This window comes from Nannobrachium achirus (genome assembly GCF_963921795.1).
Source record: "Nannobrachium achirus genome assembly, chromosome: 18".
Taxonomy (NCBI): domain Eukaryota; kingdom Metazoa; phylum Chordata; class Actinopteri; order Myctophiformes; family Myctophidae; genus Nannobrachium; species Nannobrachium achirus.
In genome coordinates, this window is record NC_137825.1 from 22,103,975 (window position 1) to 22,126,220 (window position 22,246).

At 41.9% G+C, this 22,246-nt stretch overlaps 2 protein-coding genes across 2 annotated transcripts in view; one reads left to right on the plus strand and one right to left on the minus strand.

Moving 5' to 3' along the window:
* Positions 1-4,027: 4,027 nt before the first annotated feature.
* On the plus strand, positions 4,028-9,322 carry scd (stearoyl-CoA desaturase (delta-9-desaturase)). The gene is made up of 6 exons (XM_080747104.1): positions 4,028-4,158; positions 4,416-4,688; positions 6,376-6,506; positions 7,159-7,364; positions 8,053-8,285; positions 8,932-9,322. The coding sequence occupies exons 2-6, from the start codon at positions 4,421-4,423 to the stop codon at positions 9,135-9,137; spliced, it is 1,044 nt and encodes a 347-aa protein (XP_080603230.1). The 5' UTR covers positions 4,028-4,158; positions 4,416-4,420; the 3' UTR covers positions 9,138-9,322.
* A 10,846-nt stretch (positions 9,323-20,168) lies between these two features.
* Positions 20,169-22,246, minus strand: part of sec31b (SEC31 homolog B, COPII coat complex component) — a 31,063-nt gene continuing 28,985 nt past the window's right edge. The window contains exon 26 of the mRNA XM_080747573.1: positions 20,169-21,836. Within this exon, the coding sequence (XP_080603699.1) occupies positions 21,657-21,836 (180 nt within the window). The 3' untranslated portion in view covers positions 20,169-21,656. The remainder of the gene's footprint in view (positions 21,837-22,246) is intronic.

Genomic DNA, 22,246 nt, shown 5'->3' on the forward strand with positions numbered 1-22,246 from the left:
GATGAGATGAGATTCTGAAATCAATCAATCTTTGATTGGTGCAGGGCTGAGCTGAGCATGGATCAGATGACCATCATTTATCTATTTCACTGCAGATTAGGTTATCATCCATAACACTTAAATACAACAAATGCTTTCAATGGACTACATTTGTTTTATTTGATGGCCTTCCAGTCCTGGCATTTGGCCTTTTTGCCCTAAAAAAATGGACGACACCAAAGGCCAAGTGGCCTTGCCCCTAAAATGATGAAATGTCAGGCCTGGTTACCTGTATAAAAGACTGTTCACACACTCAATCAATCAGACTCCAACTTTTCCACTAGGGCAAGACCAAAGAGCTGTCTAAGGACCCAGGGAAAAAAATGGTAGACCTGCACAAGGCTGGGATGGGCTACAGGACAATAGGCAAGTGGCTTTGTGAGAAGGCAACAACTGTAGGCACAATTATTGGAGCATGGAAGAAGCTCAAGATGTCTATCAAGCAGTTTTAATAACAGTGTGTCAGTCTAGAATTGAAAGTCTCAATAAAGAATCACAGCGACAGGAAGCAGATGGAAGGTGAGGGAGAGAGAACACAATTAACCACTAAAAACTCATCAGCATCCTTACTGTGGGAAAAGCTTTGGCTAAAAAGACCTTTATCAAACAATGCACGCGCTTCATTCGATTTGACTTCTGGATTTCAGAAATAGGTGCAGGTGCAAAGGAAAATGTATGAATTTAAATAAGTAAACACAGTGATTCTCTGGCAAATATCTACATGGATATTGTATTTGAGCACATGGACAAACCCGCACCTTATTTGCATTGAAAATGATACAAAGTCAAACAATATGATACAGTATGTTACTGTTTACATATGGAAGGCCACTGGACTGGTTTAAAAATGGGGACTCAACAAGACACTGGTGTCTACATATTATTGACAAGACAGAGACAGAGGAGAAAGTAGTACAGTCAGCTGGACTGGGGCCCTGGGGCATTAAGGCCACTGCCTCAGGACATGCCATTTTTGGAGGGGCACAAGGCCAAACTGAGGGGCAATGACGGCCATGGCCTTCATGGCCTCCCTGAAATTCCTGCCCTGATACAGTATAAATATATAATCGATGCATCGATGCAGTTACTGTTACACCCCTAAAATGGCATGCTAATTTCACTATTTTAGAAATAGGACTTCCTCATCATCATATCCGGTATGATGAAATTGGTCTCCTGATCTGAAAAGGTATTTAGCCTACTATTAAGAGTTGGAGCAATGCAGTTATTAAACAAAAACTAAAATATTACAATTGGAATATAGAGCTACAGCATATTAACACTTATGTTATGGCTACTAAACCTTATAAGCCTTAATACGTTATAATTGCTCTATATAGGCCTGACAAAAATTAGGCTACCAACTAAAAACCTTAAAATATTGTATTTATTTTACAAATAGTCAAAAGGGACAACTCCCCTTGCAAGTTTATTTGGTCATTTGTCCATGTGTGGTCCAGCCCTATGGAATGTATGGAACGCATCCATGTGCTAATACAAAAAAGTAGGCTATTTAAATATTGCTTTAATGCTCATTTTTATAACTGCAGTACTGTGTGTTACTGTCAGACTTACTGACAGTAAGTCACTCGATACTGTACATGATGTAGTTTCATATATGATATTTTCGGGGCATGTCATAACACCTTTAAGTCGCATAAGGACAACCTCTGTCTGAGCTGACTGATGGAGGACAGGTGGGTCCTTATATTACCAACAGGCCACATGAGTAGCCTATAGTTTAAATCTACATTGACTATTTTAAAATAGCTGGTCCACAAGCTTGGAGATCTGCTTTTTTCAACAACAAAAAACCTTGAGGGGAAAATGTGGAATATTTTGGAACACAAATTTCAAATTAGTGTGTAGGCCTATTTGTGCACAGACCCCCCCCCCCCCTGTCTGTGGACAAATACAGCACATTCATTTCGGTGTCCTTGACAGGAAAATGTTTTGAGAACTACTGGTCTATACAACAATCAAAACATTTGGAAACAAGCACAACTAGAGTTTAGAAACAAGCCACAAAAAAAAAACGCAACCTGCAACTAGAAGCAGTGCTCTTCCGAGCACAGGTCTCCGCCAGGTCAGGTAGGTTATTTTGGCCTCCTGGTGGTGCTATAATAGTCCAATGTGAAAAGGGTGCCATGTCTTCTTCGGCCTTTCACAGCAATATGACACTGCATTCATGATTTGAGTCATTTTGTTCCAAAAATTTGTTTTGCAAAGTTGACCTACTGGTGGCGCTATAACAGGCCAATTTGAAAAGGCTGGCATATGTTCCTTGACCTAGTGGAATGTGCGTGCAAATTTCACAGAAAAATAAAATTTTAAGGAGTAAAAATGTTTTACACAAGTCTGCACTATAAAAGGCAGACGTGAAAAATGCAGGGCAAAGGTTTTTCCTTGGCATCTAGGGAGTGTGCATACAACGTTTTACACTGATCGGTGCCACGGTGGAGTTATAGGTAAAAACACAAATCTGCCTGTTATTGCGCCACCATGAGGCTGATGTGAAAGTTTTCAAGTGGCATTTCGTTCTGTGCCTATTGTGGGAATGTGCGTGCAAAATGTCACAGAAATCGCACTCTGTGTTCGGCCTGGCGGAGACAACTACCAATATTTCCACTGTCTGAGTCAGCCTGCACTCACTGCAGGCCCAGAGACCTTACCAGACCCAGCGGTGGTTGCTTGACAACCAACGCAGGCCAATCGCAGCGCGACAGGCCGGCCATCCTTCGGGGCCATGGGATATGGGATGCAGACCGTGCCAACTGCCAATAATACATCTGGCAGCGTGGGCAGCGAATGAATAAACCGGTGAACAGCAGATAAAAAGACAGCCAATGGGACGTGTCGTAAGGTGGGTATCGAGGCGCCGCTTGCATTGTTGCCATGTCTGCTTATTATAAGCGACTTGGGCTTGTTTTTTCTGTAAAGTGGCAGCAGCCCGGGTTGCTCCTACAACATCTGGTTTTGTCTGTTTGTCCCGTGACTCAGTTTATCGCGCAGACTCCCCGGGCTGGCCCCATCAGTGAAACCGGCAAATACTCGAAAACAAAGGCGAAAACTATAGGCCTACAGCAGCATGGACGGATTAACCCCCGTAAGGGCCCCTGGACGATATTTTTTCAGGGCCCCCCACCCTACACCAAAACCCCCCCTCCCTCCCGGCGTGCACTACCCAGCTCGGATTTTAAGCCACGATGATCATCTGTGCGCCAAGAAAACACCTGTAGACAACAGAGGGGGGGGCTCACACTTTTGATTTTTAATTAAATGTAGACTATACATTTCATTTTAGTAAATTGTCAATGACCACTCGGCTAAGTTCCCCCAAGGGCCCCTGAGAGCCAAGGGCCCCTGGCAACGGCCCCACCGGCCCAATGGTTAATCCAGCCCTGTACAGCAGATCTACAAGCGCCCGCGCTGCCACACGTTGTGAGCTTGTAGATCCTCGTCTATTTTCAGAAATAGACAATCTTGTTTTCACTAGCTTGTTTTCATCAGTGTAATGGCCCATTCCCACTGGGGCAGATAAACATGTATTTTCGGGGGAAAGGCCCTTTTACAATGTAACTACTGTACTTTTTTGTTCCTTTTTATTAATATCACATAGATGTTTTTCTTTTGGTACTTTAAATAGCAATAATGAGGCTATGAAAAATCTTTTTTTCCCATTCACTTCCATTATAAAAACATTCTTCCCTGGCTTTGTTGTCCCACCTAGTAACAGAGTGACATGGGGTGGGACTTGACAAAGAGTGAATTGATAGACCCCTATCTATTATTTAATCTGTCCATAGGCTAGTGTTTATTCCGTTTCTGTAGTCGACAACGACGAACATTCGTCATAGTTCTATAGTCAACGAAATTTCATGGACCTGGTTGCTTATATCTCTCGCAAAAACATACATCTGGCAACACCGCCCACTTTTCCAATTGCAGCCAGAGGAGCCGCACTTCACTCTCACAGTATACAGTACAGATGCACTTCACACCATCACAGCCTCCATTCATTTCCTCTTCTGTAAGTCGCAGTTTGGCGGCTACATAACTTGATAGCCTGCTACCACTCATTAAAACCTTTCAATCCGACTCGTCAAAGTCTTACATTTGGTGAGTATAAATCAACAGGCATGCATATGGGCTGTGTGTTTCCTATATTCGATTTTTTCCATGTAGCCTAATATATAAATATTATGCTTATGCAACAGCATAATCATGTTCCATCCTGTCTGTCTCCAAGCTCCGGCACAGCAGCAGCAGCAGCAGCGCACGCAATTAATGCAAGACGTGCTTTTGTAACCGTATGGTCACACAAAGGAACTGATCATATAACACAAATATTTGTCTTTTTTCTTTTTTTCCTGCAGACAATATGACGGAGCAAACCATGACGGAGGCTGTCTCAGATTATCCGCTGAAGCACAGGTCCAGCAGCAGCAGCAGCAACGGGAATAAGGTTCTTTCAGAACCAGAGCCGACGATAGAAGATATTTTTGACCACGCATACCAAGAGAAAGAAGGCCCCAAGCCCCGGCGGATGATAGTCTGGAAGAATGTCATCTTAATGACTTTATTGCACATAGGAGCTGCGTATGGCGTTACACAAGTCCCCTCAGCATCCCCCTTGACCTTGGTTTGGTGTAAGTATTGAGTGAAAGCGCGTGTCTTTTTAAGTAGCCTATAGTCTGCGTGCAGATGTGGTTGAATTGAATAACGCCGTTGACGGTGGTTGAATAATTTTTGAAGCCATAAAGTCACAGCTGTAACGTTATGTCATATGGCTTGGAGACGAGAGGCACCACGCTACGCAGCCCACTTTCACCACCACCATCCCAGGTGGTTTACGCAGGCTAATTTGTGTGGCAACATATTATTAAATGCGTAATAATATATAGGACTACAATAGGCTATTCATCCACACAATATTAGCCTCTTTTTTTTTTTTGCAAAATGCAGGCAACCACTCTTCATCATTAGGCTAATGATGAAGAGTGGTTGCCTGCATTTTGCAAAAATTAATAATATTTTGCCACGCAAATTATATATATATATATATATATATATATATATATATATATATATACATACCTATATATATATATATATATATATATATAGAGAGAGAGAGAGAGAGAGAGAGAGAGAGAGAGAGAGAGAGAGAGAGAACAGTATGCATAATGGAGTTATTCACTGTGTAACAAAATTGTATGGTCCTGTAGGCAAGTTGTTCTTGCCTACAGGGGGGGTCTCCTACTGATTTTGGGGGGTCCCCAGATGATTAACTTAATGTGCAACATTGTTTTCTCACTCAACAGTAAACAAACAGAGCAGAGGGTATATGCACATTTCTAAAGTGACAGTTTAAGGACTTTTTTATATTATACTCCTAAAATGACAAATTAAACACTGGCCAAATTGTCAAATATTGGAGGCAGAAATTGTGAAAATAGCTGATCTAGATTGACTCGTGGCCTGAACAGGTTGAGAACCACTGCTGTAGGCTACCATATTGAACTTATTGAAGTATAATGACACAGTTTTAAAGAATGCAGAAACCCATACAGTAGACCTACTGGACACCTGGTCAATGTATTATTTTCCTGTATAGTAAAGTCAATGACATCCCAACTCCCACAAAGTTTCCCAAGGGAGTTGGGTTTTACAAAATTCAGAGGTGATAGTAGACACCTTTATGAACACATTTGTATAGAAAGCTATTGGTAAGCACTAAGCATTTATTTTCCAAATTGGTCAAAGACTCGGCTAACTTCCCCTAACTAATGTCCTAGCATGCATGATGGTCCGAAGGCCTGATCACCACTGCTTTCAGCTTTAATTCAACCTCAGAATGGCTGTATCCATGGTTATACCCATATGTACTAGCCTAGGACAGGGCGTCGACATGATCACAGTTTAATGCCCCGCCTTAAACTCATATCAACTCATTTATGAACAGTCAGGTGTAATTGATACTTCCTTCTTCACCGGTCACTGGTGGTTTAAAAGCATTGCTTTTTGGTTGATTGATTGAATACTAGGCCTACAACTACAAAAAAAAAGCATGTGGCAGAGATTTATACAAAAGAATGACCCAAATACCCAATAAGCCCAGGATGACTTCCCCATTGAGGTCCTATGTATTCAATTCATCCAATTAGTTCCGTGTACACCCAGATTGTCGACTTTAGTAGCGATGTGTTGACGCCCACGGATTAATTTTTGCACAGTGAGTCATCGGAGTACAATAAACGATTCATGACAAGGGGTGTGAAAGTGCAAGAAAGTTATTATAGTGTTGATGATGAATTCCTTTGTTTCTTTCCGCAGCCGTGTTTTGCTTTTTGATAAGTGCTTTAGGAGTGACTGCAGGGGCTCATCGACTGTGGAGCCACAGGTCTTATAAGGCCTCACTGCCCCTAAGAATCTTCCTCGCTGTTGCTAACTCCATGGCCTTCCAGGTAACTGCACAGCGTTAAAGGGTTATTTCACTTTCAAACATGTTTGGGGTCTTTTTAACGTCTACTCAGGCTTTTGTGAACACCCCAGACAGCTTTTGAGTTGCTTGATTCAGTATTTACTTATTTGCTGTTAATTTTATCAGACACGCCCTCTGAATTCCTATACAAACCCATTGTAACTTCAAAATCCACTTTAACCATGATAGATTCTTCGAAAACACATGTTCTTGGTTTTGTAGTGTTTTTTTATAACGCTTTTAGTTTTTCTTTAGTTTTTGTAAATTATATAAAATGAATGAAAAAAGTAATTGAAAAACATGGCCCCTCACGCATTAGAAGGACAATATCAGTCACCAGAACCAAGGACAGGTGTTTTCGATGGATCTATCATGGTTGAAATGGATTATGAAGTCAAATATCCAATATAATCCTGAATCAAGCCAACTTTCTGGGTTGCTCATAAAAGCCTGAGTAGACGTTTAAATAATCCCAAACATGTTAAAAGTGAAATATCCCTTTAAGGTCACAGACAGTCATACACACACGCACAGACATAGTTGGGAGTAATATCATAATGGCAGTTATCATAACAGTGTAAGTACCATCTTGACTACACAGCGTGTGTAATCTTTGTCTTTGCTTCAACCCACAGAATGATATCTTTGAATGGGCTCGAGACCACAGGGTTCACCACAAATATTCAGAGACCGATGCTGACCCTCACAACGCCACGCGAGGCTTCTTTTATGCCCACATTGGCTGGTTGCTGGTGCGCAAACACCCTGACGTCATTGAAAAGGGTCGCAAGTTGGAGCTCAGTGACCTAAAGGCGGACAAAGTTGTGATGTTTCAAAGGAAGTAAGTACATTTAAATCAGCCAAAGTGGAAGTATCTGTCTAAATGTTTTTTTTGTTGTATTCCTTCCTTTTCTTTTTGTGGCGTTGTTGATTTAAACTGTTTTGTATTAGAAAATGTTAAAGAGGCGGTGCCATAGTTTTGTACTTTTTCTGGTTTTCATGTGTCTAGGAGGTTGACAGTACTTCATTAGACCCCCTAGTGTGGTTGTTATGAGCAATTATGTATTCTTTTTGTATTTTGGGTTTCTTCTGACACCTCATGGGTCAAAAGTGCCGATGCAAAAACACAGATAAAATGACATAGGCCTATATCATCACATCCCCCTTTTACCATTCACCCAACACTGTGGGAGCTGGGTCACCACCCACCATGACAACCAGGCATACTTAATGAACTGGTGGGTGTGGCCACATAAAAACCTAATTTTAACTCTTTCTGTAGCCTGATTTCAGTCTGACATTGTCCCATTGACAAGAGATTTCAAAGGGGAGGGGATTTGAAATTTGAAATTCCCAATCACAAGAGATAAGGGCACACAGTACACACAGTAGGGCAGTAGCTTCAATATTTACAAGCCGTTCTGGGGGCTTGGTTCTGACTGAGGGAATAAAAAAAAACTAAACAAATTCCACTTAAGAATAATGGTAAAGTGGTTTAGTGCCTTCATGGGTTGTGCTCTCCCCTCTAGGTATTACAAGCCGTCTGTGTTGCTCCTGTGCTTTGGCGTGCCCATGATGGTGCCTTGGTACCTGTGGGGGGAGTCACTGTGGGTGGCATACTTCGTCCCAGCTCTGCTGAGGTACACCCTGGTCCTGAACGCCACCTGGCTGGTCAACAGCGCCGCTCACATGTGGGGGAACAGACCCTACGACCAAAAGATCAACCCCAGGGAGAACAAGTTTGTCGCGTTCAGCGCCATAGGTATGAACATTCAGCCTTATAAAATACAAACAAAAAAATAAAGTGTTGTATGTTGTACAGTAGGTAATGGAATGGACATAAGGTTTGTCATGCATATTCATTAGAATTTGATTGGGGAACAAGGGAACATAGGTGTTTTCTCTCAGAACACAGCCCATTAGCGCATGATGTGTGTCGACAGTGTGTGTTCAAGAAGACTTTGTCCCTCCTTATTTTATTATGTATGGTTTGGGTGGTAAAAACAAGCTATTTGATGTGGCCACTGAAAATCAAGTGTAAAAACAACAGTTCCTTGTGCTCGAATGAACAATAAACCTTCAGGACCACCTTAAATCGCAGTGTGTCCCATATATTAGCTGTATCCCATTAAGTCCGATTCTGAAAATGCCTTCTAAACCAGTAGTTCTCAAACCTTTTTGTAATTAAAACACTTTTTCAATAGCAGATGTACAAGCCTTTAGTGTGGCACAAAGCAGCCAATGCAAACATCTAAAATGACACAGCTGATTTCCCAGGTTTTAATGGGTACAAAACATAACCTTGGTTGCATTCATGAGCTCAATCAATTCTTTATTCTTTATTCCTTCATTTGCTCCGATAAGCACTAAACTTGCATGCACTGACTGCTTTTTACTGTCTCTTTAAGGTGAGGGATTTCACAACTACCACCACACGTTTCCCTTTGACTACGCGACGAGCGAGTTTGGCTGCAAGATCAACCTCACCACGCTCTTCATCGACACCATGTGCTACCTGGGCCTGGCCAGCGACCCCAAGAGGGTATCCCGCGAAGTAGTCCATGCCAGGTTACAGCGCACGGGAGACGGGAGCCACAGAAGCGCACATGGCTAAAGAAGTTACCTTCCGAGATGTGGGTCAGCTTCGAGACAAACACGCTAAAACGAGGAAACCAACTAGTAAAATAGTGTAAATATTGGAGGAGCTCTGTTTTCTTTTGTGTAGCTACTACATCCATGCCCTCAACACTCCATTGACATCTGTACAATCTATTGTATCTTAAAGATAAATGTCACTGAGTCTTGAACTCATTTCTCATGTTTTTTGGTGGTGTGTAGCTGCGACAAAAGATGTTTTGCCCACGCTCCTAGCGTAGCCATCGCTCTTATAGTTAGGACAGCTGGTTTTGTTGCAGTGATACAAATCATTGCAGAGGCAATCAGTCAGAAATGTCTTTGGACTTTGTGTCTATAGGACTGAAATAGCATCATTTCAACAGTCAACCACACCCTCAAACCATTTGTGGCAGTTTTCATGTAGTGTGTTTGCTGGATCTAAGCAAATTAATATTATTCAGTCAATACTACTATATATTTACAATGAATAGAGCACTGAAATATAGAATACCAGTGTGTCATTCCATTGGGTATGATGCTTATTTGGATACTATGGCCTTTGTTATTACTGTTTACAGCTAACGTTTTACAGCTATTTCAATTAACCCTACTTTAAGCAACTTGCCCTCAGTTTAGTTTTCTTCAATGAGAGAAAAAGACAAAAAAGGGCAATAACAGTATGAATTACTTACTGCCCTGTTGAATTATTATTATTTACTTGAAAATAACTCAAATTGAGGGAACCCAGACCTTAATGCATTTTACAGCTCATGATACTGATCTACTTAATACACTTTACAAGAAAACGAGTGAAGAGCATGTTTCCAAATGAGCTTTTATAATTACAAAGAAAAAAAAAGCTTTTATTACTTCCTTTATAAATTCTCATCCATAGAGTAATAAAACAAAACAAAACAAAAAATATTCTAAACCACATGAACCCTAACGTTCCCTATTCTGGGGGTGAACATAAGATCAGATCTACAAGCTCATAATGGGTCCCAGTGTGACACGTTGAGAGCTTGTAGACCTGCTATTTTTGCCGAAGAGATTTGGTGTAGGTGGGAAAGGAGCAACTCTTAGTATCAACTAAGCATAAAGTGTTTTAAGTGGTTAAATATAGACATTAGCCATTGACTACATAGAATACAGTACACATAACCTCATGTTGGTATAACTTATTGACTCTCATGGGATTATTCAGTAGCATTATCTCAGGACAGTCTTAGGGACCCATTTTCACAAACTAAATTGAAACTGCCATTCATTGTTAACTTTTAAATGTTGAATATCTCTCAAAACAAGACCTTTTGCAATTAACCTATCTTTGTTATTTCTAAACAAACATGCCATTGTACCCAGAAATGTGCCAAGTGACTTTTTTGTTTTGGATCGCCATGCATAGAGGCCATCTATTGCACATTATGTAGCTCGATGTTGCTTTTCTGCTCGACATTTTAAATATGGTAGTATCAGTCGCTTTTTGCTGTTCTTGAGATCTGTCCTCCCTGTCCTCTTGTTCCTGAAAGACAGCACGGGGAGACGGCCAGAGCAAACAGCAGAATCTTGGGGGTAGGGTTGGGATCCTTTAAGATTTTAATTTCCCTTTAACGATTCCTATGTATTCCTATATATATATACCTCACTGGCTCTTAAAGTGAGGTACAGAGACCCTCTGGGTTACTCGAGGGGGTTCCAAATGGACCCGTAAGGGTCTGTAACTCTGAGAGTGTACAAATGGAACCGAATGAACTCTCACGGGTCCATTTGGTTCCATTTGTACTCTCAGGAGTTATGGTGGTCCTTGAAATTAAAACGTTTTGAGAACCACTAGTAGTGTAAATGTATAGCAGACGTGAAGTGCACATACCATGCTCTTGACAAGTGGGATAAAACCGGTTCTGGAAACGGTAGCAACCGTTCATGCAACAGTTCTGGGTGTTACAAAAACATGCCTTGCATGGTCGTGGGTGTTGTGGTATACTGCTTTTTTTCTCCTCCTGTCATTCTAATGGCAAAACTGCTGCACTGCGTCTATCTTTGTAACGTACTGTGAAGTAGCATAGCTTTTTGATAATCAGAACTGTTGCTGTACTGTTTTTGTGAGAAATGGTATAGTTTCCCTTTGGTGTTCTACAGAGTTGATTGTCACAAAAAATAATTTGAGGAGCGTTGCTTTTTATCCTGGCTTCCTGCTGGTATATGCACATTTATGTATTTATTTATTGATGTCCTCTGGCTCTCCAGAGCAATTTGTTTGGTACAGTAGGTTTTAAAAGTTTCAGATTTGGTGGACTGTCTACAAAAATTGCATTTGAACACAGCGTCTATTTATTTTGGCCAAAAGATCAGGACCCTACCTAATGCCTTATTATGACTTCCTGATCCATTCCTGGTCTTGAGTCACATCCTATTCCAAAATACAAGGTACAATTACCATTCAGCTGATCTGACTTAAGTTCAGGTTTTACAACCGTGTGCACTGCGTGGAATAATTTGTGCCGTTTTATACATGCATGAGTATTTTAAGACAGACCACCAGTGGTTCTCAACATGGGGTCCGGGGATCCTCAGAGTTCCCTGAGGGGGCGTTCCAAATGGACCCTTACAGGGTCTGTAACTCTCAAGAGTTGCGGGGGTCCTTGAAATAAAAAAGTCTTGAGAACCACTGTGATCGACCAAAGAGGTGAACTGCGGGATTGGCCACATTAAAATGAATGCAAATGGAAACTATACTGGTCTATCCTGTTTTAATGGAAAAAGGGGAGAAGAAAAAGAAAAGCAAGTGCAATGTTTAATCAATTATTTATCCAGATCAATTTAAAACTTGTGAAAAGTGACCCTGATGGATGTGCCAACTAGTTTTAAGACATCTCAATATGAAACTAGGAATGTTGGAGCATTTTAGAACCCACCAAGCATAGAAGTTTATACCACGAGCAATGCAAAGAACGTCTGGTGTTCAGAGCTTCAAAAGTTATTTATTCTTCTTCGTTGTTAGGGGAACAAATGGTTGTTAAGTCTTCTGAATGATGTAAAATATGAAATATATTCTGAAATACAATTCAGAGGTATTTTCAATAAACTTGTAATTGCATTGATTGCTGCTGTTTATTTATTTATTTTGTGTGCATTAACTTTTCCTCTGCAAATGACTTTCCTTTCTATCCCATCACTGTCAAATCTGGCAAAATAGCACTTTTTTTTGTTTCTTCCTCTCCCTCACTGGCAATTTGTCAAATATTATATTTTATTTCCATTCATGATATAACAATAAGAAATTCATGTTGTGACTACTACACTACAGTCAATGTGAAATTATTAATTAAAGGTGCTTAATTTTAAGTGACTATATAATGGACTATATAATGTAACTTTTTGCATCATTTTTTTTTTCCGATACCAAATGGTATGTTTTGCTGCACATTTTTGCAGTTAATTCAGTGGACTTTTTCCTGTAACCCCCAAAAGTCCATATATGAGCGATTGGGCATGTACTGCTGTGATTAGCTTATATTGATGAGGCCAAGCCTTTTTTTCCAGGGATAGACAGATAGAGCTCTCCATATTATAACAGTTGGATCACTGGTGCAGCATAACTGTCTACATACAGTCCCCTAAAGAATCTGTGGTTCTCAGCCTGTTTTCAGGCTGTGACCCCCCCAAATAATCATGATATTTGAACTGGGGACTCTGACAAGTGCTTGGAATTGAGTTGATTGATTGATTGATTGATTGATTGATTGAAACAGCATTGAGGTTCAGCCTCATTTGCAATGCTGACGAGATTACACACACAAAGATCAACAATTAAGACATAGGCCTACAGATATATAAAAAAATAAACATTTGCGTTGAGGCATTACATTTGACTGTTCCACAGATAAATATTGTGAAATTTGCAGATCTAACACCTTGTTGTGAGCTTGTAGATCTGCTATTTTCAAAAAGAATTATATTATTTGCCAATTTTGGCTAATTTGACCATTAGGCCTACTTTTGATGCAGTAGGCCTAATGGTCTTTTTTTTTTCTTCTTTTTTTTAGGTAGGGCCTATTAAAAAGTTCCTAGAAGTCCAATAGGCCTATAAAGTTAAATTCACTCATGCATGGGGACCCGGCCTAACCCACAGGTTGAGAACCACTGACTGTCCTAAATGGTAGCTAGCCAGATTTAAAACACAGTTGACTCCTCGCTCGTATGATGCGAGGTGAGGGGAAGTTAGTTACATCATCACCTCACCCCAGCCATGAGGGTTACTACAGGACAAGAAGTTCACGCCATGCATCACCTGCTACGACTGCTTACAGCGTCTGATTCAACTCGGCCAATCAGCGACGGGCGTTAACTGACGATCCCCCGAGGCCAATCCAAATGTTCAGGTCACACAATTACAGGCAGGGAGCAAGTCTGGACAGATCGACCATATCTGAACCACAGAGTTAAAATTAAGTCTGAGCATAAACTTTCCCCGTGTATGATGAGTGATAGCTTCGAGGTCTATTGCCGCCACCTACTGTACATACACAGATGCTGCAGCCATGGTTGTAGTAGAATTAGGCCAACGTTTTTCAACCTTTTTTGGGACAGTGCCCCTATTCAATATCCAGGTCCCTTTCCCTTTTTCCATACATATTCTACGAACCTACAGTGTGGGTTCGCATGGAACACCATGTATGGGCACAAAGATCTGCCCTTTGGCTGTTCTTCATTGGCTAAGGGCCCTGCCTTTGTACTGTCGGTCATTGAGGAGATAATCTTGGTCCATAAAGTTTTGGTATAACATACTGATATAACACATATTGGTCTCGAGCCCAAGTGTTGTTGTTATTTAGTCTATATCAGGTTGCACTTGTTGATGGTGATGCCACCAAGAACACTGCTCCTCATTAGCTAAGGGCCCTGTCCTTGGACTGTCGGTCATTTTTCTGAGGAGAATAAACTTGACCTATAAAGATTTGGTATAACATACTGGTCCCGCCTTTCAGCGAGCCCACAATAATAGACAGACAATGTCAGAATCTCCTGCAAATTGCAGGAGACTTTATATATTTATTATAATAATATAAATGGTTTAAGACAGATTTCAGTTCCCAGTGGATTCCACAAGGCTACTAAACTGCCCCACAAGGCCAGTCCACAAGGCACAAGCCGTTATCAAAGGACTGTGTCATTTCTTGTTCAGATATATATTCAATATATTTAAAAAGCATAAACAATTTTGAAGCATGCATACAAGGTTTGGCTCTGATTTCCAGTGGTCTGCGAGACTGTCAGACACACAGATACAAGTACACACAGAGACCCTCTCGTAGACGGTTAGTCTCTTGCAGAGCCACGCCATAAAAAAGATGGAAGGATCCAGTTCCCCACGAATACAAGAACGCTCGCCACAAAACACGGTCGCCTCGAGTCAAATTTGGAATGGTCGCCACCAGGTTTCCCTAAACGTAACCTCTGTAAAACTACAGTATGCCTAAACCTAACTTTAATCCTAAACGCAACCTCAGTAAAAGTATGCCTAAACCTAACCTTATTCTTAAACACAACCCCAGTAAAGCTATGTCTAAACATAAACGTATTCCTAAATGTAACCTCACAAAACTATGCCCAACCCTGAACTTATTCCTAACCTTAACCACAGTAAAAGGAAAACAATACAAGAACTGATGGGGGCGAGCGGTCAGCGAAACGAATGGGGCGACTGTTCCGGTTACCTTACCCACAGCTGGCCCTGGTCTGAACCTGGAAACAAGGCCCTTAGAGTATTATATCAATGATCTGGGGGCCTCGTTTTCCTGTCTCTGTACACTCTACCGTCTACTCTACTCTACCGTCTTCTAATAAAAAGAAAGAAAAAAATATGGTCCTGCTAAGTCCACCCCAAACCTTTGCAGTATCAACAGTACGAGTCAGGACATACAGTATGATAAGTATTCTCAATGCCTCACCCAGCTCAGGCCTGTAGCTTGTACGTGAAAGCGTACCAAAGTTCTTTGGAGGAAAAATAAATTCAATTTGAATAAAGATATGATAATAAAGAATAGTGACAATAACTGGCCTCTCCCAATTAAGAGATCAATCCCACTAGTAAATAAATGAAAACTGAAAAGAATTAAACCGGGTTATATGATTGATCATGCTTTGCTGTACTATTACCCTGTCCTCATTTAGTCTCTCCAGTTTCTTCAGAAATTAGGTTCTGCAAAGTGTTTTGCTTTAAGATCCTGTCCTTATTGTGTCCAATCAATAATCACCAAAGTCCTCAGTCAATTCTGGGCCCGGCTCCCAATTCATGAGGTTCTGCAGGTCCTCATGGAGGCTCTCTTGCATCTGCATCTTTTCCTTGAGGGCATTTAACTCTTCCTTGAGGATGATCAACTCCTGTTTGAGGGCAGCGTTCTCTTTGCGGAGGGCTTCCAACTCTGCCTCCATATTCACCCCTGATGGCTTTAATGGTTTGCTCCCAGTATATAGGTAGAATACCAATACAGACTTCTATATTTATACTCATGTGAGTTAGTCCATTTATGGACCTTTGTGGTTACTGGACATTGTTATATAGAGGCCTATAACGTAAGCACAGACGTAACCCAAACCGCTGCCCAAATGTGGACTTCCAGACAGCCTATGATGGCGGTGTGGTGGGAAGGAGTTTCTGCACTTAGCCTTCAGCACATTATGCCTTTCGTTATTATCAGTTTGTACAAATAATTCTTTAACAAAACATGCCCATGGCAATGACTGAAATAGCAACATCGGTATTAAGACATGTACAAGTGGAACCCAACTTGAACACTCTCTGAGTAACAGGCCCGTAAGGCTCCATGCGGGGCCCCGGACCTGAGGTTGAGAAACAGTGGTATTGGACATTGCTGGTGACGTCATGCTATATCCCTAATGATCTTTATAACGGCTGACTAACCTCTAATGCAACACAAAAAGTTAAATAGCAATACCGCAAAGTCCATGTGTCATCCCCACAGACATACGCACAAAAGCATTCCTTTTGTGTTCCTTTCTATATAACCCAGGTATGTCCTTACCTAAAAAGGAGTCAATCATTGACTGGATAACATCGGCACCGACACCAAGGAGGCCTATGAAATGTGATAAGGATTTTGTGAAGTCAAATATCATTGAGAATATCAGATCAGTGCCGAGGAAGCTACCGCCGCCTGTCTATGTAGACACAAGGAGGGGGGACAGACACCTCCTTAAGACCTCAGGTCTTCTCCCCATATACAGCAGGAAGAAGGACTTTGGAGAGACCCCCGAGTACCTGAAGCAACGCAAGGAAAGCTGGAGAGCTCAGCAGGAACATGACAGCTATGAACACACGAATCCGGAAGCTATGAAACAGCGGGACGCGAGGAGGGGAGGACGGCATCTCCCCGAGCCCTCAGGACCCAAGTACATCAACAAAAGGGACTATGGAGAGACCCCTGAATACCTGGTGCAGCGCAATGACGACTGGAGAGATCAGAAGGATTATGACAACTATGTACAAGGCGTGTTGAATCGGGAAGCCATGAGGAGCATGTCTGAGGTGGAGGGACGAACCATCATTGAGAGCCTGAAGAAGAGCTTTGACGAGCGGCTTCAACAGTACCAGAGCCTCCCGTTTCACATTGACACACCGGGGAAAAAACGCCGCAAGGACTGCCTGGAGTCTGGGATGAAACAACTGGAGAACCTCATTAATCTCTTGGAGTCTAAGCCTGTCTACATATCCAACCCCCTTGTCATGAAACCCGCTCACACACCCAACATTACAAAAGAGTGCAGAGAGACTACCAAGTACCTACAGCAGTGCCAGGAAGAGATCGACCAACATCAGAAGAGGTATGACGATTATGTTAAGGAACAGATAGAGAAGGAAGACATGGAACTGCTGCCTGACGCGCAGAAACAGCTCATCATTCACTCCCTGAAGAACAACTTTGAAACACTGCACGATCAGTGCAAGGGCCTCTCGGGCCCGGATGTCAATTATAACAGTGAAACGTTGCATGGTCAGTGCAAGGGCTTCTCCGGTGTCAAATGTAACGTGCCAAAGACGGTCCCCAAGGAGCACCTGGAGTCCGTAATGAAACAAACGGAGAACGTCATTAACGTCCTTACGAGAAAGAACGTCTACATAGCTAATAGTAGTCTAGTAGGCCTACCCTCATGACATGATTAAGACTAGGTCTTCCAGAAGTGTACCATTTTATATAATGCTGTGGTTCTTCGCGCAGCTGACTCAGCCTATCAGACACTGGGTAGCTTTGCTCAGGGGCAGGTATCGCTGCTCACCCCACGGAGGTTAGGGTTAGGATTGGTTGTCCAAAAGATGACTTGTAGAAATACCGACGCGCTCCGTCTGGCTTTGTCTGTCTGTCCGAACTGTGATTCGTCAATTGGTGTCTGTTTGTACCTATGGCCAAGGTCACGCGGGGACCCTTAATGAAATGAACTCATAAATAGCACCGCTCACTTCACACTGGTTGTGATCTTTTTTGTTACTTGTGTTACTTAATTATTTTTTCTTGACCACAAGTGTTGTGATTTTGTGTGATAGCTAATTTATTTGAGGCACTACATTGTTTTTGTTGCTCAATGCTTCTTTTATTGCAGATTCCTCCTGGCAACAGCGTCTTTTCTGAACCTTTATTTGACAGAAACAGTGCAGATAGAGAGAGAGAGAGTAGCGGAGTGCCGTGAATCGAACTGGGGACTCGCTGTCAGGCATTAGAGCCCATTATAACCCTAGACAACCACCACCAAAACAGATCCATAGATGACGCCATATAAGCCACAACACTACTCACTGAAAATGAACTTGGATAGAAACCTCCTAAAATGGAGGAACATTCACCAAAACTAGCCATTCTACAAGCTCACAACACGTCACCTTGTGAGCTTGTAGATCTGCTATTTCTGTTGAAGAGACATGGTGTACTGAAAAAGATCACACTAAGTACAGTGCAACTCGGGTTACTGAACAAACCTCAATTCAAGTATATAAGTGGTTAAACTGAAGTGATATTGACAAATTCCAGATATTATCAAAGTAGTATTCTGAGGCACCTGGACTTGCGTCACTCACAGCACCCACTTTGAGAAACCCTGATCTAGACTGTGGCCACGAGCGATCAGTTTCACTGATAACACAGCGATAGGCCTGATGGCCAATAATGAGACAGCCTACAGGAGAGAGGTGAACAACCGGTCTCTCAGTCTCAACACCAGCACTGTGTGATACAAATAAAATTGCCCTGCCTTACAGGACACCCTTGCATAAAGCATATAAGGGCCATGAGAGGGGCCGCCTATGCCCGTAGTATAGCATATGTCCGATAAGCTTGAGGATTGGTGGATTGATGAGCTTCACATGACACTTTGACCAGACTATAAGTCATTGGTCAGGTTCCAAAACCCTTGAATTAACACAGTCATCATCACCATCAACAGCCAATGAGGGACCAGCATTCTTAGTTACGTCAATATAAATTACAACGCCCGCTCTGCTGGCGCACAAGTAGGCCATATACGGCCATACAAATCTATGTATGTCTGTGAGGGTCTGTGTTTAAGCCTGTAGTAACGGTAACGGGTGGGGTAAGGACTATAAATGGACTATAAAAACAGACAAGGACTTCTGTCTGGCTGTGTTTACATCATCCAATGGGAAACCCTTGAAAAATACAGAGTAACCTCTCCAAAAGACTATAAAAGAATGAGAAAATCGGGCTGTCTGTCGATACATCATGTCCAGCACGTCCACACCGACCAAACATAAGCCTTTCCAATGTAAACAGTGTGACAAGGGTTTCAGTCAGTTAGGTCACCTGAAGACACACCAGCGTACCCACAATGGAGAAAAACCCTTTGTGTGTAAACAGTGTGAGAAAGGTTTCAGTCAGTCAAGGTACCTGAAGAGGCACCAGCGTGTCCACACCACATAAGAGCTTCAATCAGTTACATATTCTGATGACAAACCATCTTCACCACATGTCACCCAATGAGTTGTCCACTAGATGGCGCTGACCACTCAGGTCACCCTTAAGCGGCACAACTCCAGCACATACAATGATACTGTATGTGCAATAAATTAACTGTTAACATTACCCAATCATCAAGGACTATGATACACAAAAGAAGAAGAATTATCCAATCAAGGACGATAATGCACAAAAGAAGAATTGAAAGTCTTAGTTCTTTTAAATTATATTTTATTGGAAAAGATACAGAAAATAATAAAAGCAACATGGATTGTATAAATATCTGTGCAACCAAAATGAGCACTGAGGCACTTCAATGCCTTCCGCTGCCAAATGCTTATACAGACATTCACCTGCTTGTGTCCTTCGACTTAAAGAATACTACTCACAAAACTTCAGTAGAGCACACTTACGTTTCCTCAAATTGTAACCACTCTCAACAATTCAACACACTTGAGTTGTTTATATTGTCCTATCTTCTAAACTAAAACAAGAAGAGTCAAATGGGTTCAGCAGAGAGGGGTACAGTATGCGAGGTGGACCGGGATAGTTTAACATTGGGAAGGCAGATACTTGTAGAAATGCGCAAGACTTGAGTGAGTCAGAATAACACAAAAAACTGCAGTTAACAATAGATGCATGCACACTTAAGAAGTGCACAGCTAACGGAGGGGGGGAAAAAAATCATACAAGCCACTCTGCAGCAGCTCCGTTCAGGGGTGTCGCACCAAATTCTGGGCCCTGGGCACAAGGATTCACTCACATTTTGTGCTTTAACTATTGAAAAATTGCAGATCTACAAGCTCACAGCGAGCAAAAGCTTGTAGATCTGCTATTTTTGAAAAATCGTGAAAATGTGTGCAAGTCTTTGAATATTTCAAATCCTTCTATAAGGTTCTTTGAAAAACCTATGTTTCTATGTCACTGGTGCTCAAACTCTTTCATGTGAAGGACCCCCAAAATGATATGTATATCTCAAAATATTTAGTTCCAGGGACCCCCCCCCCCCCCCCCAGGGACCACTCGCTTAAAAAATACATATATTCAAAGATTTGCACTCATTTTCACGACTTTTCAAAAATAACAGATCTACAAGCTCGCAGCCGCGCTGTGAGCTTGTATATCTGCTATTTTTCAATAGCTAAAGTATAAAATAATTAAGGCCTCTCTACCTTGGGCCCTAGTAACTCAGTCCCACTTTCCCCCCAACCCCCCTTGTGACGCCCCTGGCTCTGAAAGAATAAAATCTATTACCTTGATAATCATCATTGAATTACATTCCGTTGCAGTGCTTTGGCCCGAAAACCCCAATGGCACAGTTAAATAGACAAAAAACATTTAAGCCATACAGTATGTGTAAAACGTTAAGTTATTTAGTTTTTTTCCGTTGACGTGAATGTCCTGAATCTGCTGTGTGCGTTGACATAATTCATCTTCAGCAAAGCGATGTTGGAGAAGTCTCATCACAGATGACATAAAGTGCGGCCAGATGATGTATTCCCACGCTTGTTTTTTTTTCTCTCCCAACCTTGCTTTGGAGATAACCACTAGCCCCACACAAGTTTGGCAGTAGCATTACTATATTTTTGAAAAACAAAAGCTGGGGGAAATCAACTACAGCTAAAGTGAGAGGACCGTCATATATATGTAATATATTGTATACAGTGTATCGCGTGGCCACCTGCGCAACCAAAGCCTTGGTTCCAGTCACTTTTATTTTTTACACCAATATTCCCCAATCTCACAATTACACAGGATCACAACTTCCACACCACATTCACCTCATTGTGCACTAACTACCACAGTAACATTCACAACTCTCTCAGAAACACCAAACTCACCACGCAAGCTTGCAGATTCCTTAGAAAAAGGAGTAGGTTACATAAAGAATACCACAATCTTTTTATATTAATGGTAATTATTATCAAAGCACATGTCATCATTATTAGCTCAAAAAGAAATAAATAATCTATATAACAACAATAGGATCAATAACACTGAAGTTTGGTTGTGTTTGTCCTGCGAGTGTTGCTCGCCGAAAACGGCAGAGCTATAAGCTCACACATGAGTCGCGATGTGAAGCGCTGTGAGCTTGTAGATCGGCCGTTTTCCCGGCTAGCATCGTGGTTGTGCGACAAAGTATAAACGGTGCTTTTAGACCAGTGGTTCTCAAAGTGGGGTCCGGCAGCGGACCCCCAGGAGGAGTCACAATAATTTTAACCACTTTAAACACATTTTATACTTTGGCTGTTCAAAAATTGCAGATGTACAAGCCCATAGCGCGGCACAAAGTGAGCTTGTAGATCTGCATCTTATTTTAAATTGTGCAAATATTTGAATATATATATATATATATATATATATATATATATTTAAAGCAACATTTTAAACTCAAATCTTTGCTTCTTCTGGGAGGTCCCTGGCACAAAGCCTTTTCAAATGGGGGGGTGGGGGTCCACGGCCAAATACTTATCAATTTGGAGGGGGGTCCTCGACACGATTCTTTTTTTTTTGAGAACCACTGCTTTCTTTTAGACACCCAGCTTGTTGGCGATGGTCATGACTACTTTGAGGATGGGCATGAAGGCGGAGATCTCGCTGAAGTTGCTGCTGCTGACCACCTGGGTGTGGATCTCCAGGCCGCGCTGGTAGCTCTGGTTGGCCACACAGCGGCTGATCTCATGCAGCCCGCCCAGGATGTGCTGCGACAGCTAGCAGAGGAGCAGAGGAGAAGATATGACGTGGTATTCATATATTATAGGTGCACAAGCGTTTCTTGTTTTTTTTATCTTGTTTCCTTAGCGTGAGGCAGCTTGATGTAGAAGTACACCCCCTGGACATGACTCTAGTATGTCGCAGCGACTTACCCCCGACAGTCCCAACACAACCCTTAATGCTGAGTGTCAAGCAGGGAGGCACTGGCTTTGGTGTGACCCGACCTCCCGGTCTCAGGGCGGACACTAACCACAAGGCACTCAGCTGGTTAAGTATTGCAAAGCAATGTGTTTTGAGGTTGTTGATCTGCTACCTTTGCTATTTTTGAATTTGAAAATCTGAAAAGTAAGTGTTTTGGACATACAAGGTTTCCACCCGACAGAGCCTTGTCTGGACTCCCTTTATT